The 27,500-nt window shown below is 42.3% G+C and overlaps 1 protein-coding gene across 6 annotated transcripts in view; it reads left to right on the forward strand.

Annotated features, from left to right (window-relative positions):
• Positions 1-27,500, forward strand: part of LOC112231461 (rho guanine nucleotide exchange factor TIAM1-like) — a 204,796-nt gene that overhangs the window by 117,017 nt on the left and 60,279 nt on the right. For all 6 annotated transcript variants that reach the window (XM_042311258.1, XM_042311256.1, XM_042311253.1 and 3 more), the window contains exons 12-15: positions 3,625-3,792; positions 12,953-13,057; positions 22,504-22,585; positions 25,062-25,148. In XM_042311258.1, the coding sequence (XP_042167192.1) occupies positions 3,625-3,792; positions 12,953-13,057; positions 22,504-22,585; positions 25,062-25,148 (442 nt within the window). The remainder of the gene's footprint in view (positions 1-3,624; positions 3,793-12,952; positions 13,058-22,503; positions 22,586-25,061; positions 25,149-27,500) is intronic.

Raw genomic sequence — 27,500 nt, forward strand, 5'->3', positions numbered from 1 at the left:
AGGATGGCAATCTTAGTGGCAGGCAGGATGGCAGTCTTAGTGACAGGCAGGATGGCAGTCTTAGTGACAGGCAGGATGGCAGTCTGGCAGGATGGTTGTCTTAGTGACAACCAGGATGGTAGTCTTAGTGACAACCAGGATGGTAGTCTTAGTGACAGGCAGGATGGAAGTCTTAGTGACAGGCAGGATGGTAGTCTTAGTGACAACCAGGATGGTAGTCTGGCAGGATGGTAGTCTTAGTGACAACTAGGATGGTAGTCTTAGTGACAATCAGGATGGTAGTCTGGCAGGATGGTAGTCTGGCAGGATGGTAGGCTGGCAGGATGGTTGTCTTAGTGACAACCAGGATGGTAGTCTTAGTGACAACCAGGATGGTAGTCTGGCAGGATGGTAGTCTTAGTGACAACCAGGATGGTAGTCTTAGTGACAACCAGGATGGTAGTCTGGCAGGATGGTAGTCTTAGTGACAACCAGGATGGTAGTCTTAGTGACAGGCAGGATGGTTGTGTTAGTGACAGGCAGGATGGTTGTCTTAGTGACAGGCAGGATGGTAGTCTTAGTGACAGGCAGGATGGTTGTCTTAGTGACAAGCAGGATGGTAGTCTTAGTGACAGGCAGGATGGTTGTCTTAGTGACAGGCAGGATGGTAGTCTTATTGACAGGCAGGATGGTAGTCTTAGTGACAACCAGGATGGTAGTCTTAGTGACAGGCAGGATGGCAGTCTTAGTGACAGGCAGGATGGCAGTCTGGCAGGATGGTTGTCTTAGTGATAGGCAGGATGGTAGTCTGGCATGATGGTTGTCTTAGTGACAACCAGGGTGGTAGTCTTAGTGACAACCAGGATGGTAGTCTTAGTGACAGGCAGGATGGAAGTCTTAGTGACAGGCAGGATGGTAGTCTTAGTGACAACCAGGATGGTAGTCTGGCAGGATGGTAGTCTTAGTGACAACCAGGATGGTAGTCTTAGTGACAACCAGGACTGTAGTCTTAGTGACAGGCAGGATGGTAGTCTTAGTGACAACCAGGATGGTAGTCTTAGTGACAGGCAGGATGGTAGTCTTAGAGACAACCAGGATGGTAGTCTTAGTGACAACCAGGATGGTAGTCTTAGTGACAACCAGGATGGTAGTCTTAGTGACAACCAGGATGGTAGTCTTAGTGACAACCAGGATGTTAGTCTTAGTGACAGGCAGGATGGTAGTCTTAGTGACAGGCAGGATGGTAGTCTTAGTGACAGGCAGGATGGTAGTCTTAGTGACAGGCAGGATGGTTGTCTTAGTGACAGGCAAGATGGTAGTCTTAGTGACAGGCATGATGGTTGTCTTAGTGACAGGCAGGATGGTAGTCTTAGTGACAGGCAGGATGGTAGTCTTAGTGACAGGCAGGATGGTAGTCTTAGTGACAGGCAGGATGGTAGTCTTAGTGACAGGCAGGATGGTAGTCTTAGTGACAGGCAGGATGGTAGTCTTAGTGACAGGCAGGATGGTTGTCTTAGTGACAGGCAGGATGGTTGTCTTAGTGACAGGCAGGATGGTTGTCTTAGTGACAGGCAGGATGGTAGTCTTAGTGACAGGCAGGATGGTAGTCTTAGTGACAGGCAGGATGGTTGTCTTAGTGACAGGCAGGATGGTTGTCTTAGTGACAGGCAGGATGGCAGTCTTAGTGACAGGCAGGATGGTAGTCTTAGTGACAGGCAGGATGGTAGTCTTAGTGACAGGCAGGATGGTAGTCTTAGTGACAGGCAGGATGGTAGTCTTAGTGACAGGCAGGATGGTAGTCTTAGTGACAGGCAGGATGGTTGTCTTAGTGACAGGCAGGATGGTTGTCTTAGTGACAGGCAGGATGGTAGTCTTAGTGACAGGCAGGATGGTAGTCTTAGTGACAGGCAGGATGGTTGTCTTAGTGACAGGCAGGATGGTTGTCTTAGTGACAGGCAGGATGGTTGTCTTAGTGACAGGCAGGATGGCAGTCTTAGTGACAGGCAGGATGGTATTCTTAGTGACAGGCAGGATGGTAGTCTTAGTGACAGGCAGGATGGTTGTCTTAGTGACAGGCAGGATGGTTGTCTTAGTGACAGGCAGGATGGCAGTCTTAGTGACAGGCAGGATGGTTGTCTTAGTGACAGGCAGGATGGAAGTCTGGCAGGATGGCAGTCTTAGTGACAGGCAGGATGGTAGTCTGGCAGGATGGCAGTCTTAGTGACAGGCAGGAAGGTAGTCTTAGTGACAGGCAGGATGGTTGTCTTAGTGATAGGCAGGACTGTAGTCTTAGTGACAGGCAGGATGGTTGTCTTAGTGACAACCAGGACTGTAGTCTTAGTGACAGGCAGGATGGTTTTCTCAGTGACAGGCAGGATGGTAGTCTTAGTGACAGGCAGGATGGTAGTCTTAGTGACAGGCAGGATGGTAGTGTTAGTGACAGGCAGGATGGTTGTCTTAGTGACAGGCAGGATGGTTGACTTAGTGACAACCAGGATGGTAGTCTTAGTGACAGGCAGGATGGTTGTTTTAGTGACAGGCAGGATGGTTGTCTTAGTGACCGTCAGGATGGTAGTCTTAGTGACAGGCAGGATGGTTGTCTTAGTGACAACCAGGATGGTAGTCTTAGTGACAGGCAGGATGGTAGTCTTAGTGACAGGCAGGATGGTTGTCTTAGTGACAGGCAGGATGGTTGACTTAGTGACAACCAGGATGGTAGTCTTAGTGACAGGCAGGATGGTTGTTTTGGTGACAGGCAGGATGGTTGTCTTAGTGACAGGCAGGATGGTAGTCTTAGTGACAGGCAGGATGGTTGTCTTAGTGACAACCAGGATGGTAGTCTTAGTGACAGGCAGGATGGTTGTCTTAGTGACAGGCAGGATGGTTGTCTTAGTGACAGGCAGGATGGTTGTCTTAGTGACAGGCAGGATGGTTGTCTTAGCGACAGGCAGGATGGTTGTCTTAGTGACAGGCAGGATGGTTGTCTTAGTGACAGGCAGGATGGTTGTCTTAGTGACAGGCAGGATGGTAGTCTTAGTGACAGGCAGGATGGTTGTCTTAGTGACAGGCAGGATGGTTGTCTTAGTGACAGGCAGGATGGTAGTCTTAGTGACAGGCAGGATGGTTGTCTTAGTGACAACCAGGATGGTAGTCTTAGTGACAGGCAGGATGGTTGTCTTAGTGACAGGCAGGATGGTTGTCTTAGTGACAGGCAGGATGGTTGTCTTAGTGACAGGCAGGATGGTAGTCTTAGTGACAGGCAGTGGTACTTTACTACTTATACTTTACTACTTAAGTAGTTTTTTGTTCTGTACTTTAATTTACTATTTATATTTATAACTTTTACTTTTCCTCTACTGCATTCTGAAATATTGTATTAGACTAGAGTTATTAGCTGTGTATTAGACTAGAGTTATTAGCTGTGTATTAGACTAGAGTTATTAGCTGTGTATTAGACTAGAGTTATTAGCTGTGTATTAGACTAGAGTTATTAGCTGTGTATTAGACTAGAGTTATTAGCTGTGTATTAGACTAGAGTTATTAGCTGTGTATTAGACAGTATGGAGTATTTCAGGTAATAGTATTTATTTAGTTTGTTATCATTGTAATTCCCTTTCTCCTTTAAACCTCTATTTCCATATCCAGAAGGAGGAGGGTTCATTGAAAATGATTCCCCAGGACAGCGTGGACAGTGAGATTTGGGTTCCTGACTACCTAGCCCCATCCTGGGTGTGTCTACCTAACGACCAGCCTGTGCTTGTCGTCATTCAACCAGGGGAGACTGCAGAAGATACGCTGGACGCTGTCTGCAAGGTGGGCTACTTAGGTTACATAGATTATACATGTTACACACTACACCTAACAACCAGCTTGTACACAGTACAATTCTTCAGTGTTAAATTAACATTTAAAGAGTTAATTTTAACACTATCTCAGAGTACATATGGTCCCACTCTACAGAGTGTAAAAACTACTCTGATTATAGTGTTACATTATGATGAGTGTTAATGAAACACTCTGTGGTGTCAAATTAATACTGCATTAGACATGACTGTTACTTCTATTCTAGTGTTAATCTAGAGAGAACTCCTATTACTGTTACTTCTATTCTAGTGTTAATCTAGAGTGTATATGGTGTGTATATAGGGTGTATATAGTCTAGTGTGTATATGGGTGGTATATAGGGTGTATATAGTCTAGTGTGTATATAGTCTGTATATAGTGTGTATATGGTGTGTATATAGGGTGTATATAGTCTAGTGTGTATATGGGTGGTATATAGGGTGTATATAGTCTAGTGTGTATATGGGTGGTATATAGGGTGTATATAGTCTAGTGTGTATATGGGTGGTATATAGGGTGTATATAGTCTAGTGTGTATATAGTCTGTATATAGTGTGTATATGGTGTGTATATAGGGTGTATATAGTCTAGTGTGTATATAGTGTGTATATAGTGTGTATATAGTCTAGTGTGTATATGGGTGGTATATAGGGTGTATATAGTCTAGTGTGTATATAGTCTGTATATAGGGTGTATATAGTCTAGTGTGTATATAGTGTGTATATAGTGTGTATATAGTCTAGTGTGTATATGGGTGGTATATAGGGTGTATATAGTCTAGTGTGTATATAGTCTGTATATAGTGTTTATATGGTGTGTATATAGGGTGTATATAGTCTAGTGTGTATATATAGTGTGTATATAGTCTAGTGTTTATATAGTCTGTATATAGTGTGTATATAGTCTGTATATAGTGTGTATATGGTGTGTATATAGTCTAGTGTGTATATAGTCTATATATAGTGTGTATATGGTGTGTATATAGTGTGTATATAGTCTAGTGTGTATATTGTGAATATAGTGTGTGTATAGTCTAGTGTGTATATAGTTTAGTGTGTATATAGTGTGTATATGGTGTGTATATAGTGTGTATATAGTCTAGTGTGTATATAGTTTAGTGTGTATATAGTGTGTATATAGTCTAGTGTGTATATAGTTTAGTGTGAATATAGTGTGTATATAGTGTGTATATAGTGTGTATATGGTGGGTATATAGTCTAGTGTGTATATAGTGTGTATATAGTGTGTATATAGTCTAGTGTGTATATAGTCTAGTGTGTATATAGTGTGTATATAGTGTGTATATAGTGTGTATATAGTCTAGTGTGTATACAGTGTGTATATGGTGTGTATATAGTCTAGTGTGTATATAGTCTAGTTTGTATATAGTGTGTATATAGTGTGTATATAGTCTAGTGTGTATATAGTGTGTATATAGTGTGTATATAGTCTAGTGTGTATATAGTGTGTATATAGTCTAGTGTGTATATAGTCTAGTGTGTATATAGTCTAGTGTGTATATAGTGTGTATATAGTGTGTATATAGTCTAGTGTGTATATAGTGTGTATATAGTGTGTATATAGTCTAGTGTGTATATAGTGTGTATATAGTGTGTATATAGTCTAGTGTGTATATAGTGTGTATATAGTGTGTATATGGTCTAGTGTGTATATGGTGTGTATATAGTGTGTATATAGTCTAGTGTGTATATAGTCTAGTGTGTATATAGTGTGTATATAGTGTGTATATAGTCTAGTGTGTATATAGTGTGTATATGGTGTGTATATAGTCTAGTGTGTATATAGTCTAGTGTGTATATAGTGTGTATATAGTGTGTATATAGTCTAGTGTGTATATAGTGTGTATATGGTGTGTATATAGTCTAGTGTGTATATAGTGTGTATATAGTCTAGTGTGTATATAGTGTGTATATAGTGTGTATATATTCTAGTGTGTATATAGTGTGTATATAGTCTACTGTGTATATAGTGTGTATATAGTCTAGTGTGTATATGGTGTGTATATAGTGTGTATAGTCTGTATATAGTGTGTATATAGTGTGTATATGGTGTGTATATAGTCTAGTGTGTATATAGTGTGTATATAGTGTGTATATAGTGTGTATATGGTGTGTATATAGTCTAGTGTGTATATGGTGTGTATATAGTCAAGTGTGTATGTAGTGTGTATATAGTCTAGTGTGTATATAGTGTGTATATAGTCTAGTGTGTATATAGTGTGTTTATAGTGTGTATATAGTCTAGTGTGTATATAGTGTGTATATAGTGTGTATATAGTGTGTATATAGTGTGTATATAGTCTAGTGTGTATATAGTGTGTATATAGTGTGTATATAGTCTAGTGTGTATATAGTGTGTATATAGTCTAGTGTGTATATGGTGTGTATATAGTGTGTATATAGTCTAGTGTGTATATAGTCTAGTGTGTATATAGTGTGTATATAGTGTGTATATAGTCTAGTGTGTATATAGTGTGTATATGGTGTGTATATAGTCTAGTGTGTATATAGTCTAGTGTGTATATAGTGTGTATATAGTGTGTATATAGTGTGTATATAGTGTGTATATAGTCTAGTGTGTATATAGTGTGTATATGGTGTGTATATAGTCTAGTGTGTATATAGTGTGTATATAGTCTAGTGTGTATAAAGTGTGTATATAGTCTAGTGTGTATATAGTGTTTATATAGTCTAGTGTGTATATAGTGTGTATATAGTCTAGTGTATATATAGTGTGTATATAGTCTAGTGTGTATATGGTGTGTATATAGTGTGTATAGTCTGTATATAGTGTGTATATAGTGTGTATATGGTGTGTATATAGTCTAGTGTGTATATAGTGTGTATATAGTGTGTATATAGTGTGTATATGGTGTGTATATAGTCTAGTGTGTATATGGTGTGTATATAGTCTAGTGTGTATATGGTGTGTATATAGTGTGTATATGGTGTGTATATGGTGTGTATATAGTGTGTATATGGTGTGTATATAGTGTGTATATGGTGTGTATATGGTGTGTATATAGTGTGTATATGGTGTGTATATAGTGTGTATATAGTGTGTATATAGTGTGTATATAGTGTGTATATAGTGTGTATATAGTGTGTATAGTAAGTGCAAAATATGGTCAACTGACGTAGTCTGTGTAACCATTTAATCAACTACTCAGTCTGATGGCTATTTATCAGTCTGATGGCTCTTTATCAGTCTGATGGCTATTTAGCAGTCTGGTGGCTATTTAGCAGTCTGGTGGCTATTTAGCAGTCTGGTGGCTATTTATCAATCTTATGGCTATTTATCAATCTTATGGCTATTTATCAGTCTTGTGGCTATTTATCAGTCTTGTGGCTATTTATCAGTCTGGTGGCTATTTATCAATCTTATGGCTATTTATCAATCTTATGGCTATTTATCAGTCTTGTGGCTATTTATCAGTCTTATGGCTATTTATCAGCTGTTTGGTTTGTGGGTAGAAGGTGTCTCGAAGCCTGTTGGTCCAAGAGCCTATGCTCTGGTGTCGTTTGCCGAACAGTAGTGAACTGGCTTGGGTGGCTGAAGTTCTGACCATTTTTAAAGGGCTTCCTCTGACACCCCCTGATATAGAGGTCCTTGATAGCAGGGAGCTCGGCCCCAGTGATGTACTGGGCCCCCCACTTTCTTCTGTAGTCCATAATCAGCTCCTTGGTCTTACTGTCGTTGAGGGAGAGGTTGTTGTCCTGGCACCACACTGCCAGGTCTCTGACTTCCTCCCTATAGGCTGTCTCGTTGTTGTTGGTGATCAGGTCTACCGCCGTCGTGTCGTCAGCAAACTTGATGATGGCGTTGGAGTTGTGATTGGCCACACAATCACGGGTGAACAGGCAGTACAGGAGGGGACTAAGCACGCACCCCTGAGGGGCCCCCCAAGTTGAGGGTCAGCATGGCGGGGGTATTTTTGCCTACCCTCACCACCTTGGGCCGACCAGTCAGGAAGTCCAGGATCCAGTTACCGATGCAGGTGTTCAGTCCCAAGGTCCTAAGCTATAGTCTTGAACACTGAGTTGTAGTCAGTGAGCAGCATTCTCACGTAGTTATTACTCCTCTTGTCCAGGTGGGAAAGGGCAGTGTGAAGTGCAATTGAGATTGTGTCATCTGTGGATATGTTTGGGGCGGTATGTGAATTGGAGTGGGTCCAGGGTGTCTGGGATGATGGTGGTGTTGTGAGACACGAGAAGCTTTTTCAAAGCACTTCATAATTACAGATGTGAGCGCTACGGGGTGATAGTCATTAAATCAAGTTACCTTGGATTTCTTGGGAACAGGGACTATGGTGGTCAGTTTGAAACATTTCGGGATTACAGACTGGGACAAGGAGAGATTGAAAATGTCTGTGACGACACTTGCCAGCTGGTGTGCGCATGCTCTGAGAGCGAGATTACACAGTCATCCAGAACAACAGGGGTTTTAATACAAGACTCTGTATTGTTTTCTTTGAAGCATAACTATAATCAATCAATCAAATCAATCAATGTAGATGCAAAAAACACAGATATTAAAAAAAATCCTAAAAAAATCTACTTGCAGTAGAGCATGTTGGGAAATATAATGATGATGGGTGTGGCCTCCCAAGTGGCGCAACGGTCTAAGGCACTGTATCGCAGTGTCACTACAGGTGTCACTACAGACCCGGGTTCGATCCCAGGCTGTGTTGCAGTGGGCCGCGACCGGGAGACCCATGAGGCAGCGCACAATTGGCCCGGCGTCATCCGGGTTAGGGGAGGGTTTGGCCGGCCGGGATGTCCTTGTCCCATCGCGCTCTAGCGTCTCCTTGTGGTGGGCCGGGCGCATTCACGCTGACTTGGCCTTCAAGGACATTCAGAGACTTGTCCTGAAGCCACTCCTGCATTGTCTTGGCTGATTGCTTAGGGTCGTTGTCTGGGGTGAACCTTCACCCCAGTCTGAGGTCCTGAGTGCTCTGGAGAAGGTTCTCACCAAGGATCTCTCTGTACTTTGCTCCATTCATCTTTCCCTCAATACTGACAAGTTTCCCAGTCCCTGCCACTGAAAAACATGTTCACAGCATGATGCTGCCACCACCATGCTTCATCGTAGGGATTGTGCCACCACCATGCTTCATCGTAGGGATTGTGCCACCACCATGCTTCATCGTAGGGATTGTGCCACCACCATGCTTCATCGTAGGGATTGTGCCACCACCATGCTTCATCGTAGGGATTGTGCCACCACCATGCTTCATCGTAGGGATTGTGCCACCACCATGCTTCATCGTAGGGATTGTGCCATGTTTCCACCAGACGTGATGCTTGGCATTCAGGCCAAAGAGTTCAGTCTTGGTTTCATCAGACCAGATAATCTTGTTTCTCATGGTCTGAGAGTCTTTAAGTGCCGTTTGGCAAACTCCAAGCGGGCTGTCATGTGCCTTTTACTGAGGAGTGGCTTCCATCTGGCCACTGTACCATAAAGGCCTGATTGGTAGAGTGCTGCAGAGATAGTTGTCCTTCTGGAAGGTTCTCCCATCTCCACAGATGATACTCTGGACTTCTATCAGTGACCATCAGGTTCTTGGTCACCTCCCTGACCAAGGCCCTTCTCCCCAGATTGCTCAGTTTGGCCAGGCGGCCAGTTCTAGGAAGAGTCTTGATGGTGCCAAACTTCTTCCATTTCAGAATGATGGAGTCCACTTTGTCCTTGAGGACTTTCTGCAGAAATGCTTTGGTACCCTTCCCCAGATCTGTGCCTTGACACAATCGTGTCTCGGAGCTCTACGAATAATTCCTTCGACCTCATGGCTTGGTTTTTGCTCTGACATGCACTGTCAACTGTGGGACCTTATATAGACAGGTGCGTGCTTTTTCAAATCATGTCCAGTCTATTTAATTTACCACAAGTGGACTCCAATCAAGTTGTAGAAACATCTCAATGTTAACACAATGAGCCTGAGCTCAATTTAGAGTCTCATAACAAAGGGTCTGTATACTTATGTAAATAAGGTATTTCTGTTTTTAATTTGTTTTAAATAAGTTAGCTAATATTTAACTTTTTTTTAAGTAACTAAATGTGGTAAAAGTCTAGGGGTTCTGAATACTTCTGTTGTTCATATTTGAACATTTTTCTTCCACTTTCACATTACTGATTATTTTGTGTAGATTGTTTGTAACACAACAACACATGTGAAGACAGAAACGTGTGTGAAAACCTTCTGTCCCTCTTTTCAACCGTGACATCTGGAACCAAGCTCTCATAACTTCAATCTTAGCCAGGGTTTCAATCTCATGTACAAATGGCTAAAGGACACAAGATAAACTAAATAAGCATAAATATGGGTTGTATTTACAATGGTGTTTGTTCTTCACTGGTTGCCCTTTTCTCGTGGCAACAGGTCACAAATCTTGCTGCTGTGATGGCACACTGGAATGGTGGAATTTCACCCAGTAGATATGGGAGTTTTTCAAAATTGGATTTGTTTTCGAATTCTTTGTGGATCTGTGTAATCTGAGGGAAATATGTCTCTCTGATATGGTCATACATTTGCAGGAGGTTAGGAAGTGCAGCTCAGTTTCCACCTCATTTTGTGGGCAGTGAGCACATAGCCTGTCTTCTCTTGAGAGCCATGTCTGCCTACGGCGGCCTTTCTCAATAGCAAGGCTATGCTCACTGAGTCTGTACATAGTCAAGGCTTTCCTTAATTTTGGGTCAGTCACAGTGGTCAGGTATTCTGCCGCTGTGTACTCTCTGTGTAGGGCCAAATAGCATTCTAGTTTGCTCTGTTTTTTTGTTAATTCTTTCCAATGTGTTAAGTAGTTATCTTTTTGTTTTCTCATGATTTGGTTGGGTCTAATTGTGCTGCTGTCCTGGGGCTCTGTAGTGTGTGTTTGTGTTTGTGAACAGAGCCCCAGGACCAGCTTGCTTAGGGGACTCTTCTCCAGGTTCATCTCTCTGTAGGTGATGGCTTTGTTATGGAAGGTTTGTGAATCGCTTCCTTTTAGGTGGTTGTAGAATTTAACAGCTCTTTTCTGGATTTTGATAATTAGTGGGTATCGGCCTAATTTGCTCTGTATTATTTGGTGTTCACGGAGGATATTTTTGCAGAATTCTGCGTGCAGAGTCTCAATTTGGTGTTTGTCCCATTTTGTGAAGTCTTGGTTGGTGAGCGGACCCCAGACCTCACAGCCATAAAGGGCAATGGGCTCTATGACTGATTCAAATATTTTTGCCAGATCCTAATTGGTATGTTGAAATTTATGTTTCTTTTGATGGCATAGAATGCCCTTCTTGCCTTGTCTCTCAGATCGTTCACAGCTTTGTGGAAGTTACCTGTGGTGCTGATGTTTAGGCCAAGGTATGTATAGTTTTTTGTGTGCTCTAGGGCAACAGTGTCTAGATGGAATTTGTATTTGTGGTCCTGGTGACTGGACCTTTTTGGAACACCATTATTTTGGTCTTACTGAGATTTACTGTCAGGGCCCAGGTCTGACAGAATCTGTGCATAAGATCTAGGTGCTGCTGTAGGCCCTCCTTGGTTGGTGACAGAAGCACCAGATCATCAGCAAACAGCAGACATTTGACTTCGGATTCTAGCAGGGGAGGCCGGGTGCTGCAGACTTTTCTAGTGCCCTCGCCAATTCGTTGATATATATGTTGAAGAGGGTGGGGCTTAAGCTGCATCCCTGTCTAACCCCACGACCCTGTGTGAAGAAATGTGTGTGTTTTTTGCCAATTTTAACCGCACACTTGTTGTTTGTGTACATGGATTTTATAATGTCGTATGTTTTACCCCCAACACCACTTTCCATCAGTTTGTATAGCAGACCCTCATGCCAGATTGAGTCGAAGGCTTTTTTGAAATCAACAAAGCATGAGAAGACTTTGCCTTTGTTTTGGTTTGTTTGATTGTCAATTAGGTGTGCAGGGTGAATACATGGTCTGTTGTACGGTAATTTGGTAAAAGCCAATTTGACATTTGCTCAGTACATTGTTTTCATTGAGGAAATGTACGAGTCTGCTGTTAATAATAATGCAGAGGATTTTCCCAAGGTTACTGTTGACACATATTCCACGGTAGTTATTGGGGTCAAATTTGTCTCCACTTTTGTGGATTGGGGTGATCAGTCCTTGGTTCCAAATATTGGGGAAGATGCCAGAGCTAAGTATGATGTTAAAGAGTTCTAGTATAGCCAATTGGAATTTGTTGTCTGTATATTTGATCATTTCATTGAGGATACCATCAACACCACAGGCCTTTTTGGGTTGGAGGGTTTTTATTTTGTCCTGTAACTCTTTCAATGTAATTGGAGAATCCAGTGGGTTCTGGTAGTCTTTAATAGTTGATTCTAAGATCTGTGTTTGATCATGTATATGTTTTCTCTCTCTCACCCCCCCTCTCTGTGTCTGTCTCTCTCTCTCTCTCTGTCTCTCTCTCTCTCTCTCTCTCTCTCTCTCTCTCTCTCTCTCTCTCTCTCTCTCTCTCTCTCTCTCTCTCTCTCTCTCTCTCTCTCTCTGTTTCTCTCTGTCTCTGTCTCTCTCACTCTCTCTCTCTCTCTCTCTCTCTCTCTCTCTCTCTCTCTCTCTCTCTCTCTCTCTCTCTCTCTCTCTCTCTCTCTCTCTCTCTCTCTCTCTCTCTCTCTCTCTCTGCTCTCTCTCTCTGTCTCTCTCTCTCTCTCTCTCTCTCTGTCTCTCTCTCTCTCTCTCTCTCTCTCTCTCCTCTCTCTCTGTCTCTGTTTCTCTCTGTCTCTGTTTCTCTCACTCTCGCGCTCTCTCTCTTTCTGTCTCGCTCTCTCTCTCTCTCTCTCTCTCTCTCTCTCTCTCTCTCTCTCTCTCTCTCTCTCTCTCTCTCTCTCTCTCTCTCTCTCTCTCTCTCTCTCTCTCTCTCTCTCTCTCTCTCTCTCTCTCTCTCTCTCTCTCTCTCTCTCTCTCTCTCTGTCTCTCTGTCTCTCTGTCTCTCTCTCTCTCTCTCTCTCTCTCTGTCTCTGTTTCTCTCACTCTCTCTCTCTCTCTCTCTCTCTCTCTCTCTCTCTCTCTCTCTCTCTCCCTCTCTCTCTCTCACTCTCGCTCTCTCTCACTCACTCTCACTCTCTCTTGACCCGTTTAACTTCTACCTCTCCATCCCTAGGCCCATAAACTGGACCCGTCTAACTTCTACCTGCGTCTGAAGGTGTGTGAAGAGGATCAGCTGCTGCTATATGTTCCCAAAATGGAAGAAGACATCTCTGATCTGGTGAGGGAGAATAGAAGGAATAGGTCATGTTGGTTAAATAGGATACACAAACAGACACTGTAACCCCAAAACCTAATTCACTGTGCTGTCATTTTTCATGAATAAACCTATTCAACATAGTGCAATCTTTGTGTACCCTTATGGAAAAACCACATGCAGACTTTTCACATGTGAAAAATATTATTTTCCACATGTGAAAGGTGGTGTTAAATTTTTGTTGTCTCTTTTGCAAAATAGTGCCCTCTCACTTGGTGTTATTTATTCTCACTGCTATTTGTATTATCAGTTAATCTAGCTATTCTCTCATTAATGATTTTATTTACTCATTTCAGCAATTTCAGGGTTTTCATTATAGTTGTCTAATGTTGGTATTATTCAGTTTCAATGTTACTCCTGAATCACTATGATAAGTATAGTAGTTTTTTCTCAAGGTTATTTTTACCCCCCTAGAGTCGAATCTAAATAACATAATAAAAATAATAAAAAATTGGGTATATCAGACCATGACACCTCTGTGGTGAGCAGGGTTTATCAGACCATGACACATCTGTGGTGAGCAGGGTTTATCAGACCATGACACCTCTGTGGTGAGCAGGGTTTATCAGACCATGACACATCTGTGGTGAGCAGGGTTTATCAGACCATGACACCTCTGTGGTGAGCAGGGTTTATCAGACCATGACACATCTGTGGTGAGCAGGGTTTATCAGACCATGACACCTCTGTGGTGAGCAGGGTTTATCAGACCATGACACCTCTGTGGTGAGCAGGGTTTATCAGACCATGACACCTCTGTGGTGAGCAGGGTTTATCAGACCATGACACCTCTGTGGTGAGCAGGGTTTATCAGACCATGACACCTCTGTGGTGAGCAGGGTTTATCAGACCATGACACCTCTGTGGTGAGCAGGGTTTATCAGACCATGACACCTCTGTGGTGAGCAGGGTTTATCAGACCATGACACCTCTGTGGTGAGCAGGGTTTATCAGACCATGACACATCTGTGGTGAGCAGGGTTTATAAGACCATGACACCTCTGTGGTGAGCAGGGTTTATCAGACCATGACACCTCTGTGGTGAGCAGGGTTTATCAGACCATGACACATCTGTGGTGAGCAGGGTTTATCAGACCATGACACATCTGTGGTGAGCAGGGTTTATCAGACCATGACACCTCTGTGGTGAGCAGGGTTTATCAGACCATGACACCTCTGTGGTGAGCAGGGTTTATCAGACCATGACACATCCCAAAAGTCTGTCTTTTCAAGAAAACGTCTGTAGCGTTCGAACGGTTTGTCCTGCAAAACTATTATGACCCCTCAATGTAAAGGGGAGACTCTACGACCCCTACAAGTGTGAGGTGACCCCTCAATGTAAAGGGGAGACTCTACGACCCCTACAAGTGTGAGGTGACCCCTCAATGGAAAGGGGAGACTCTACGACCCCTACAAGTGTGAGGTGACCCCTCAATGGAAAGGGGAGACTCTACGACCCCTACAAGTGTGAGGTGACCCCTCAATGGAAAGGGGAGACTCTACGACCCCTACAAGTGTGAGGGGACCCCTCAATGGAAAGGGGAGACTCTACGACCCCTACAAGTGTGAGGGGACCCCTCAATGGAAAGGGGAGACTCTACGACCCCTACAAGTGTGAGGTGACCCCTCAATGGAAAGGGGAGACTCTACGACCCCTACAAGTGTCATAGGACTTGTCTGAAGGTAACCTGTGGAAGATAGATTTGTGTCTACTACAAAAATGGGTTACAAATTTGTAAAAATAAATTATATATATATATATATATATATATATATATATACAGTACCAGTCAAAAGTTTGGACACACCTACCCATTCCAGGGTTTTTCTTTATTTAGACTATTTTCTACATTGTAGAATAATAGTGAAGACATCACAACTATGAAATAACACATATGGAATCATGTAGTAACCAAAAATGTGTTAAACAAATCAAGATGTATTTTTTATTTAAAATTCTTCAAAGTAGCCACCTTTTGCCTTGCTGACAGCTTTGCACAATCTTGGTATTCTCTCAACCAGCTTCACCTGGAATGCTTTTCCAACAGTCTTGAAGGAGTTCCCACATATGCTGAGCACTTGTTGGCTGCTTTTCCTTCTCTGCGGTCCAACTCATCCCAAACCATCTCAATTGGGTTGAGGTCGTGTGATTGTGGAGGCCACATCATCTGATGTAGCACTCCATCACTCTACTTGTTGGTCAAATAGCCCTTACACAGCCTGGAGGTGTGTTGGTTTATTGTCCTGTTGAAAAACAAATGATAGTCCAGCTAAGCACAAACCAGATGGGATGGCGTATCTCTGCAGAATGATGTGGTAGCCATGCTGGTTAAGTGTTCCTTGAATTATAAATAATGTGCCTCTTACAGTGTCACCTGCAAAGCACCCCCACACCATCACACCTCGTCCTCCATGCTTCACGGTGGTGGTATTTCATCCAATAGATATGGGAGTTTATCACGTTTGGATTTGTTTTAGAAATATTTTGGCGTCAGTGTGATCAGAGTGGAAGTCTGAAGTTTACATACAGTCATTAAAACTCATTTTTCAACCACTCCACAAATTTCTTGTTAACAAACTATAGTTTTGGCAAGTCGGTCAGGACATCTACTACATCTACTATTTCCATGACACAAGTAATTTTTCCATCAATTTACAGTCAGATTGTTTCACTTATAATTCAGTGTATCACAATTCCAGTGGGTCAGAAGTTTACATACGCTAAGTTGACTGTGCCTTTAAACAGCTTGGAAAAGAAAATTCCAGAAAATTCCAGAAAATGATGTCATGGCTTTAGAAGCTTCTGATAGGCTAATTGACATAATTTGAGTCAATTGGAGGTGTACCTGTGGATGTATTTCAAGGCCTACCTTCAAATTCAGTGCCTCTTCGCTTGACATCATGGGAGCATCAAAATAAATCATCCAAGACCTCGTAAGAAAAATCGGAGACCTTCACAAGTCTGGTTCATCCTTGGGATCATTTGTACAAACAATAGTACCATGGGACCACGTAGCCGTCATACCACTCAGGAAGGAGACGCGTTTTGTCTCCTAGAGATGAACGTACTTTGGTGTGAAAAGTGCAAATCAATCCCAGAACAACAGCAAAGGACATTGTGAAGATGCTGGCGGAAACAGGTACAAAAGTATCTATATTCACAGTAAAACGAGTCCTATAGCGACAACCTGAAAGGCCGCTCAGCAAGGAAGAAGCCACTGCTCCAAAACTGCAATTAAAAAGTCAGACTACAGTCTGCAACTGCACATGGGGACAAAGATCGTGCATTTTGGAGAAATGTCCTCTGGTCTGATGAAACAAAAATAGAACTGTTTGGCCATAATGACCATCGTTATGTTTGGAGGAAAAAGGGGGAGGCTTGCAAGCTGAAGAATACCATCCCAACCGTGAAGCACGGGGGTGGCAGCATCATGTTGTGGGGGTGCTTTAATGCAGGAGGGACTGGTGCACTTCACAAAATAGATGGCATCATGAGGAGGGGAAAATGATGTGGATATATTGAAGCAACATCTCAAGACATCAGTCAGGAAGTTAAAGCTTGGTCGCAAATGGGTCTTCCAAATGGGCAATGACCCCAAGCATTCTTCCAAAGTTGTGGCAAAATGGCTTAAGTTTCCACCTCATTTTGTGGGCGGTGTGCACATAGCCTGTCTTCTCCTGAGAGCCAGGTCTGCCTACTGCGGCCTTTCTCAATAGCAAGGCTATGCTCACTGAGTCTGTACATAGTCAATGCTTTCCTTCATTTTGGGTCAGTCACTATGGTCAGGTATTCTGCCATTGTGTACTCTCTGTTTAGGGCCAAATAGCCTTCTAGTTTATTCTGTTTTTTGTCAATTCTTTCCAATGTGTCAAGTAATTATCTCTTTGTTTTCTCATGATTTGGTTGCGTCTAATTTTGTTGCTGTACTGGGGCTCTGTGGGGTGTTTGTGTTTGTGAACAAAGCCCCAGGACCAGCTTGCTTAGGGGACTCTTCTCCAGGTTCATCTCTCTGTGGGTGATGGCTTTGTTATGGAAGGTTTGGGAATCGCTTCCTTTTAGGTGGTTGTAGATTTTACAGCTATTTTCTGGATTTTGATAATTAGCGGGTATCGGCCTAATTCGGCTCTGCATGCATTATTTGGTGTTTTACGTTGTATACAGAGGATATTTTTTGCAGAATTCTGCATGCAGAGCCTCAATTTGTGAATTCTTGGTTGGTGAGCAGAACCCAGACCTCACAACCATGAAGGGAAATGGGTTCTATAACTGATTCAAGTATTTTTAGTCAGATCATAATTTGTATGTTGAATTCTATGCTCCTTTTTATGGCGTAGAAAAACCCTGCTTGCCTTGTCTCTCGTGAGAGTGGAATCTCGGCCCTCATGAAAACTAAAGACAGGCACAGACTGTGTGTGGAAATGATTTAGACTGAGACTCTCTCCAATACAACCCAACACTGCAGAGTTATGTGCATCCTTTCAAGCACACCCTTCTCATTAACCTGTGGTGAGTTATTCACCATTTTCGATGAACAAATGAGGATTTATATGTAAGATGGTTAAATAAAGAGCAAAATGATTGATTATTATTATATTATTATTTGTGCCCTTGTCCTATAAGAGCTCTTTGTCACTTCCCACGAGCCGGGTTGTGGCAAAAACTCACACTCATTCTTGTGTTTAATACATGTATCGTATTGTGTGTGTGGCAGGCTTACAATGATGGCAAAAAAACAACATTTGAGATGATGTGCTGACTCTGGTGCTAGAGGGGGTACGCAGCTGGAGGTTGAATGTTTGAAGGGATACGGGACTATAAAAAGTTTGGTAACCACTGCTGTAGGGCAACAATGTCTAGATGGAATTTGTATTTGTAGTCCTAGCAACTGGACCTATTTTGGAGCACCATTATTTTAGTCTTACTGAGATTTACTGTCAGGGCCCAGGTCTGTCAGGGCCCAGGTCTGTCAGGGCCCAGGTCTGTCAGGGTCCAGGTCTGTCAGGGTCCAGGTCTGTCAGGGCCCAGGTTTGTCAGGGCCAAGGTCTGTCAGGGCCCAGGACTGGCAGGGTCCAGGTCTGTTAGGGCCCAGGTCTTGTCAGAATCTGTTCAGAAAATCTAGGTGCTGCTGTAGGCACTCCTTGGTTGGTGACAGAAGCACCAGATCATCAGCAAACAGCAGACATTTGACTTCAGATTCTTGTAGGGTGAATCCCGGGTGCTGCAGATTTTTCTAGTGCCCTTGCCAATTGTTGATATATAAATTGAAGAGGGTGGGGCTTAAGCTGCATCCCTGTCTCACCCCACAGCCCCGTGGGAAGAAATGTGTGTGTTTTTTTGCCTATTTTAACCGCACACTTCTTGTTTGTGTACATGGATTTTATAATGTTGTATGTTTTACCCCCAACACCACTTTCCATCAATTCGTATAGCAGACCCTCATGCCAAATTGAATCGAATGCTCTTTTGAAATCAACAAAGCATGAGAAGACATTGCCTTTGTTTTGGTATGTTTATTTGTCAATTAGGGTGTGCAGGATGAATACGTGGTCTGTCGTATGGTAATTTGATAAAAAGCCAATTTGACATTTGCTTAGTACATTGTTTTCATTCAGGAAATGTACGAGTCTGCTGTTAATCATAATACAGAGGGTTTTTCCCATGGTTACTGTTGACGCATATCCCACTGAAGTTATTGGAGTCAAATTTGTTGATATATAAGTTAAAGAGGGTGGGGCTTAAGCTGCATCCCTGTCTCATCCTTTTGAAAGAAATGTATGTTTTTTTCCCAAATTTGTATCGTTGGGTTTGAAAATGTTGTATGTTTTTCCCCCAACACTGTTTTACATCAGTTTGTATAGCAGACCCAAATTGAGTCCGAAGCTTTTTGAAATCAACAAATCATGAGAAGACTTTGCCTTTGTTTTGATTTGTTTGTTTGTTTGTTTGTCAATTCGGGCGGCAGAGTAGTGTTTAGAGTGTTGGGCCATTAACCGAAAGGTTGCTAGTTCGAATTCCTGAGCTGACAAGGTAAAGATCAGTCATTTTGCCCCTCAAGAAGGCAGTTAACCCGCTGTTCCTAAGCTGTCATTGTTTGTTCTTAACCTAGTTAAATAAATAAAGGGTGTGCGGGGTGAATATGTGGTTAATATGTGTGTAAAAATCTATTTGATATTTGCTCAGTACATTGTTTTCACTGAGGAAATGTCTATAATGCAGATGATTTCCATCTCTCTCTTCCTCTGTCTTTCCCATCCATCCCTCTCTCTCTCTCTCTCGCTCGCTCACTCTCTTCCTCCATCTCTCCATTGCTCTCTCCCTCATCTCTCTCTCTCTCTCTCTCACTCTCTTCCTCCATCTCTCCCTATCTCTCTCTATCTTCCTCCATCTCTCTCTCCCCCTCTCTCCCTTCTCTCTCTCTCTCTCTCTCTCTCCCTCCATCTCTCTCTCTTTCCCTTTATCTCTCTCTCTCTCTCTATCTCTCTCTCTCTCTCTCTCTCTCTCTCACTCTCTCTCCATCTCTCGCTCTCTCTCTCTCTCTCTCCCTCTCTCTCTCACACACACTCTCTGTAATGTGACATTAGTATTTATCCATGGTGACTTAAACACACTAGGCTACTGTTTCAGTCTGTGTATTCATAAACACACTAGGCTACTGTTTCAGTTTGGGTATTCATACACACAGCTGTGTGTTCACATGTAGCCACTGCTGAGGCCACTAAGAGGTCAAAGGTCAAAGGTAACGTTAACGAAAGCTGCTGGGCAAATACACACACTCTTTGTTTTTGGGGTGTAGGGTTGGGGTGAGGTTAGGGTCATTAAAAACTGGAATGCTGTGATACTTCAAGCATGGCCACATCAGAGTCTAGTTGTTCAGGACTTCTAGAAAATACGAGGTCTAGATTTGATTTGATCTTCTAGATTTGAGGTCATAGCTTTCCGACTGTTAAACTCTGAAACGCAATCGGTAAGATTGCTTGTGGTGATGTTGAGACGCTGAGACATTTAACAACCATCTATGATCTCTAACACAGATCTGATCTCTAGCACATATAGTGTAAAGTATTCACACCCCTTCCCTTTCTCCATATTTTGTTACGTTACAGCCTTATTCTGAAATAGATTAAATAAATAAAAAATCTTCATCAATCTACACTTAATTACTACTTAAAATGACAAATGTATAAAAATAATAAAAACATGAAATAAACGTATTTACATATTACGTATTTACATATTACGTATTTACATAGTACGTATTTACATATTACGTATTTACATATTACGCATTTACATATTACGCATTTACATATTACGTATTTACATAGTACGTATTTACATATTACGTATTCCAACCCTTCGCTCAGTTGCATCCTGTTTCCATTGACCATCCTTGAGATGTTTCCACCTGTAGTAAATTCAATTGATTGGACATGATTTGGAAAGGCACACACCTGTTTATATAAGTTGACAGTGCATGTCAGAGCAAAAAACCAAGCCGTGAGGTCGTAGGGATTGTCTGTAGAGCTCCAAGACAGGAGACAATCTGTGGAGTCGGGCCTTGATCAGGGAGGTGTCCAAGAACCGGATAGTCAATCTGACAGAGCTCCAGAGTTCCTCTGTAGAGATGGGAGAACCTTCCAGAAAGACAACCATCTCTGCAGCACTCCACTAATCAGTCATTTATAGTAGAGTGGCCAGACGGAAGCTACTTTGCAGTAAAAGGCACGTAACAGCTTGGCTAAAGTCTCTCAGACCATGAGAAACCAGATTCTCTGGTCTGATGAAACCAATAGTGAATTTTTTGGTCTGAAAGCCAAGCATCACGTCTGGAGGGAACATGACACCATCCTTACGGTGAAGCATGGTGGAGGCAGCGTCATGCTGTGGGGATGTTTTTCAGCGGCAGGGACTGGGAGACTAGTCAGGATCGAAGGAAAGATGAACGGAGCAAAGTACAGAGAAATCCTTGATGAAAACCTGCTCCAGAGCCCTCAATACCTCAGACTGGGGCGAAGGTTCACCTTCCAACAGGACAACAACCCTAAGCACACAGCCAAGACAATGCAGGAGTGGCTTCGGGACAGGTCTCTGAATGTCCTTGAGTGGCCCAGCCAGAGCCCGGACTTGAACCCGATCGAACATCTCTGGAGAGACCTGAAAATAGCTGTGCAGCAACACTCCCCATCCAACTTGACAGAGCTTGAGAGATTCTGCAGAGAAGAATGGGAGAAACTCCCCAAATACAAGTGTGCCAAGCTTGTAGCGTCATACCCAAGAAGACTGGAGGCTGTAATCGCTGCCAATGGTCCTTCAACAAAGTACTGAGTAAAGGGTTTGAATACTTAAGTTAAATTGATATTTTAGTTTCTTATTTAATAAATGTGCAAAAAAAATTGAAAAAACACTTTTTGCTTTGTCATTATGAGGTATTGTGTGTAGATTAATGAGGGGGAGAAATCAATTTAATCCATTTCAGAATACGGCTGTAACGTAACAAATTGTGGAAAATGTCAAGGGGTCTGAATACTTTCCGAATGCTCTGTATAACATGATCTCTAATGCAGATCTCTAACGTGATCTCTAATACAGATCTCTAACATGATCTCTAATACAGATCTCTAATACAGATCTCTAACGTGATCTCTAATACAGATCTCTAACGTGATCTCTAATACAGACATCTAATACAGATATCAAACGTGATCTCTAATACAGATATCAAACGTGATCTCTAATACAGATCTCTAACATGATCTCTAATACCGATCTCTAATACAGATATCTAACGTGATCTCTAATACAGATCTCTAATACAGATATCTAACGTGATCTCTAATACAGATATCTAATACAGATATCTAACGTGATCTCTAATACAGATCTCTAATACAGATATCTAATGTGATCTCTAATACAGATATCTAATACAGATATCTAACGTGATCTCTAATACAGATATCTAACGTGATCTCATATACAGATCTCTAATACAGATGGTTTGCTGAACTAACCTAACGTGATGTGTAACCTTCACTGTCACCCCAATAATTGTGTTGGCTCCCTGAGCTAATGCCTGGGCTTAAACTCAATGGGCCAAAGCAGTTTTTTTTTGAGGAGCACAAATGACCTGCTATACATGTGTCTCGGGAAGGATTTGAACCCTGGTCTCCCACGGGAGAAACCAACATCTTGATGATGGTTGAGAGTGAAGTCTCAGGGCCAAAGCAGTTTTTTTTTGAGGAGCACAAATGACCTGCTATACATGTGTCTCGGGAAGGATTTGAACCCTGGTCTCCCACGGGAGAAACCAACATCTTGATGATGGTTGAGAGTGAAGTCTCAGGGCAGGACTACCTCATGATGTCCAGTACAATGATGAAACTGATTGTAAATCCTCCTTTTTCTGCAGCTCTACAAAGAGATTGAAATATGTCCCAAAACCACCAAGCTGATCCGCTTCGACAAAGCTGAGTCCTGCACGTTGGGATACGGTAGGTCTTGCTCAGTTGATTGGTTTAGAAGTTTCTAAAATTAGAATTTAGAATTTAAATTAGAGTTTAGAATTTAAATTAGAGTTTAGAATTTAAATTAGAGTTTAGAATTTAAATTAGAGTTTAGAATTTAAATTAGAGTTTAGAATTTAAATTAGAGTTTAGAATCTCCATCGTTCATTGAAGTTGATTGAAGCTAATTTCTTCCTGATGTAGCCAGCCACTTTCACTCGTAAAAGTGGACAAAACTCTGAAGTGAAACGGCAACAAGTGAACCATCATATTGGTGTATTGAAAATCTAATAATGAATTTGGTCAAGTTAGTGTTAGAGAGGGGAGAGAAACTGTAATGATAAGCCTTCAGGTATAGACAACCTTGATGAGAAACTGTTATCCATCTATAATGATAAGCCTTCAGGTATAGACAACCTTGATGAGAAACTATTGAGAATGGTAGCAGACTGTATTACCACCAGGTATAGACAACCTTGATGAGAAACTATAGAGAAAGGTAGCAGACTGTATTACCACCAGGTATAGACAACCTTGATGAGAAACTATAGAGAAAGGTAGCAGACTGTATTACCACCAGGTATAGACAACCTTGATGAGAAACTATAGAGAAAGGTAGCAGACTGTATAGCCACCCGTATTTGCCATGCCTTTAACCAAAGCCTAAAGGTGTGGGTGTCCACAGTTGTGGAAGGAAGCTAAAGTAATTTCACTACCTAAACATAGTAAGGAACCTTTTTTTACTGGCTCTAACAACCAACCAATCAGCTTGCGGCCTGATCTTCGTAAACTGATTTTGTTCTAACAAATAAAATGCTATTTTTCAGAGAACAAGTTAACTACTGACTTTCAGCATGCATATAGAGAAGGGCACTCAACTTGTGCTGCACTGACTCAGATGACTGATGATTGGCTAAAATAAATTGATAATGAGATGATAGTTGGAGCTGTATTGCTAGATTTCAGTGCAGCCTTTTGATGTTATTGATCATAAACTGTTATTGAAGAAACTCACTTGCTTTGGCTTTACATCACCTGCCATCACATGGTTGGAGAGTTAATTAGCCAATAGAACCCAGAGAATGTTCTTTACGGGAAGCATCTCTAACATCAGATACGTCCCTCAGGGCAGTTGCCTTGGGCCGTTACTCTTCTCTATTTTGACTGATGATTTGCCACTGGTGTTACAAGAAGAAGCTAAAATTACTATGTATTCTGATCATTGCTCTACTCTACACATCAGCACCTACAGCCAGTGAGCTCACTGAGACTCTTAGTAAGGTGTTACAGTCAGTGTCAGAATGGATCATTAACAATAAACTAATCTTATTAAATTACATCTAAAAAAAACAAAAGCATTGTGTTTTGGTTCAAAACATTCTCTTAGACCTAAACCTCAAACTGAAGTTGTGTAGAAAGGAACATTGAACAAGTTAAAGAGGCGGAACTCCTAGGAGTAACACTGAATGGTCAGCTGTCATGGTCAAGTCATAATGTGATGGCAGGTGATGTAAACATGGTCAGGTTGAAGCTGAACTCCTAGGAGTAACATTTAATGGTCAGCTATCATGGTCAAGGAATACTGACAACATCGTGAAGATGGGGAGAGGTACTGTATGTCTTTTATAAAAAGACGCTCTGTGTTTTTGACACAAAGATCAACTGTACTAGTTATTCAGACTCTGGTCTTCTCCCATCTTGATTACTGTCTGGTAATACGGTCAAGTGCAGCAAAGAAAGTCCTAGCAACGTTACAGCTCAAAACGGAGCAGCACGCCTCGCCCTTAACTACACACACAGAACTGACATCAACAACATGCACGATAGGCTTTCCTGGTTGAGGGTTGAGGAGAAAAGAGACTACTTATCGTCTAATCTTTTTAAGAAACATTTGTGTCTTGAAAATTCTTAACCACTTGTATAATCTATTTGAAAACAGTTTAAGCAGACATAAATACCCCACCAGGCATGCCATTATGGGTTTCTTCACAGTACTCAAACCAAAAACAGATTTAGACATATGAATATGTACAGTACCAGTCAAAAGTTTGGACACGCCTGTTGGAAAAGCATTCCAGGTGAAGCTGGTTGAGAGAATTCCAAGAGTGTGCAAAGCTGTCGTTAAGGCAAAAGGGTGGCTACTTTGAAGAATCTAAAATATACATTTTGATTTGTTTAACACTTGTTTTGGATACGACATGATTCCATATGTGTTATTCCATAGTTTTGATGTCTTCACTATTATTCTACAATGTAGAAAATAGTAAAAAATAAAGAAAAACCCTTGAATGAGTAGGTTTGTCCAAACTTTTGACTGGATCTGTATATATGAATAGTGTGTAAATAGTATTTGTCATGTATTTCTACGTTTTTTATGTTTATATTATATTTATACCCCAGGAAGAGTAGCTCCTGCATGTGCACTAAGCTATTGGGTATCCTGATAAACTAAATCTCTCTCCAGGTTTCTCCATAGCAGTAGTAGACGAGGAGGGGACTCAGCAGCTCCATATCACTGAAGTAAATGCAGGAGGACTGGCTTCTGCTAAAGGTACAAAAACACACACCTGAAAATCAAACCGACAACCCACCGGTTGAAAGCTTGTTTCTCTAACCTTTGTAGTACACGTCGACCCCTCTTAGACGTGCTGCAGATAGGCCCCTTATCTCTCGTACCCATATAAACCCCATTTCTGGACTAAATGCACTTTCAAGGACCTAATCTGGGTTTGGGAAACCAGCCCATAATGCATAGAGCTGACATGATAGTCTACTCTGTCCCCCTGTTGGGAGGAGGCTAGTTCACCGTGAGGTTGTGGCTGGATGTGATCTCATGCATTAGCATTGTAAATGATTCTAGCGGTGGCTAGCTGGAATCTAATGCATTAGCATTGTAAATGATGCTAGCGGTGGCTAGCTGGAATCTAATGCATTAGCATTGTAAATGATGCTACCAGTGGCTCGCTGGAAACTAATGCATTAGCATTAGAAATTGTGCTAGCAGTGGCTGGCTGGAATCTATCGCTTTGGCGTTATAAATTATGCTAGCAGTGGCTAGCTGGAGGCTCTATGACTTATTCTCCATGGAGAAGTCAGAAATATAGAGACCTTCTGGCAGAGAGACAATACTAAAATACATTTAGAAAAAGTGTAAGTAGAGCATGATGGAGTGTGTGTGTGTGTGTGTGTGTGTGTGTGTGTGTGTGTGTGTGTGTGTGTGTGTGTGTGTGTGTGTGTGTGGGAGGGAGAGATTGTTTGTGTTCAGGAGAATGAATGGTAATGCACTAGTGGAAGGCCTGAGGGTGTGTGTGTGTGTGTGTGTGTGTGTGTGTGTGTGTGTGTGTGTGTGTGTGTGTGTGTGTGTGTGTGTGTGTGTGTGTGTGTGTGTGTGCGTGTGTGTGTGAGGGAGAGAGATTGTTTGTGTTCAGGAGAATGAATGGTAATGCACTAGTGGTAGGCCTGAGGGTGTGTGTGTGTGTGTGTGTGTGTGTGTGTGTGTGTGTGTGTGTGTGTGTGTGTGTGTGTGAGTGTGTGTGTGTGTGTGTGTGTGTGTGTGTGTGTGTGTGTGTGTGTGTGTGTGTGTGTGTGTGTGTGTGTGTGTGTGTGTGCGTGTGTGTGTGTGTGAGAAGGGCAATTCGAAAGCATGAAAGACCAGAGGGTGTGTTAGGAAACCAGGCCAGCGCTGGACAAATAGCCCCACGTCTCTCTGTGACATCATTACACACACGTAGAGCTAGAGGGGCGATAACCCTCTTTGTCCAACAGAGACTCTCTCTCTACAACTGACATATACACATCTCAGACAACTGGGTCACGCCTTCGGGCCGTGTGTGTGTGTGTGTGTGTGTGTGTGTGTGTGTGTGTGTGTGTGTGTGTGTGTGTGTGTGTGTGTGTGTGTGTGTGTGTGTGTGTGTAGTGTGTGCGTGTGTGTGTGTGTGCGTGTGTGTGTGTGTGTGTGCGTGTGTGCGTGCGTGCGTGCGTGCGTGCGTGTGTGTGTGTGTGTGTGTGTGTGTGTGTGTGTGTGTGTGTGTGTGTGAATGAGAAAGGATTAATGGAGGAGCACTCAAAAGCCTGTTCAGTCTCATTACTCCAGCCATAGCACTGCTTCTATCGGAAGGGATGTGAATTGAGATTGACGTCTGGCCCTATAGGGACGCTCGCTGCTGCAGTAATAACAACGTGTGTATATTCTGTTTTATTCTCTCAGACAATCATTATAACCTCCCTACCGACTGGCCTGGGTGTCTGTCCTCTTCTATGTAGTATTTAGACATGCCACTTTCATCCAAAGAAACTTAATGTAGTGCAAACACTTATACGTGTATGAGGAGGCCCCCCAGGGGCCAATTGAACCCACAATCCTGCTGTTGCACCATGGGAGCCTACTTTACTGAGCAAAACAGGATCCTGCATCGGGACAGAGACAAGAGCAGTCAGAAATCCAAGACTGCTTTTCACAGTCCAATTTGCATAATTTGATTTAATCGATTCTAATTGGCTGGCTATTGGATTGTTAATTACCAATTAGGACTGCGCAGACACAGTTGGTGAAAGGAGGCGGGACTAGAGCCAGTCAATCAAAGGGCTTTGTCCAATACAATGCTTTCTTCTTTCCTTTGTTCAGATAACCGCCGGTCTATGTGTTAGTGGGTAGGAAAAGACCAGGTGTCCACCACACTACATACTGCTTACCTTAATCCAACGGTGTGCGGATTAGTGGCTGCTTCAAGGAAGGAGGGAAGAAAGGAAGCTTCTTTTTCCTTATCTGTCTAGAGCTTGAGTTAATCCTACAGCAGTTAGAAAAAAGGGTAGAGAGGGAAAAGGAGAGAGGGAGAGAGGGAGAGAGGGAAAAGGAGAGAGGGAAGAAGGAAAAGGAGAGGGAAGGAAAAGGAGAGAGGGAGAG

Source organism: Oncorhynchus tshawytscha, linkage group LG33 (genome assembly GCF_018296145.1).
Source record: "Oncorhynchus tshawytscha isolate Ot180627B linkage group LG33, Otsh_v2.0, whole genome shotgun sequence".
Taxonomy (NCBI): Eukaryota; Metazoa; Chordata; class Actinopteri; order Salmoniformes; family Salmonidae; genus Oncorhynchus; species Oncorhynchus tshawytscha.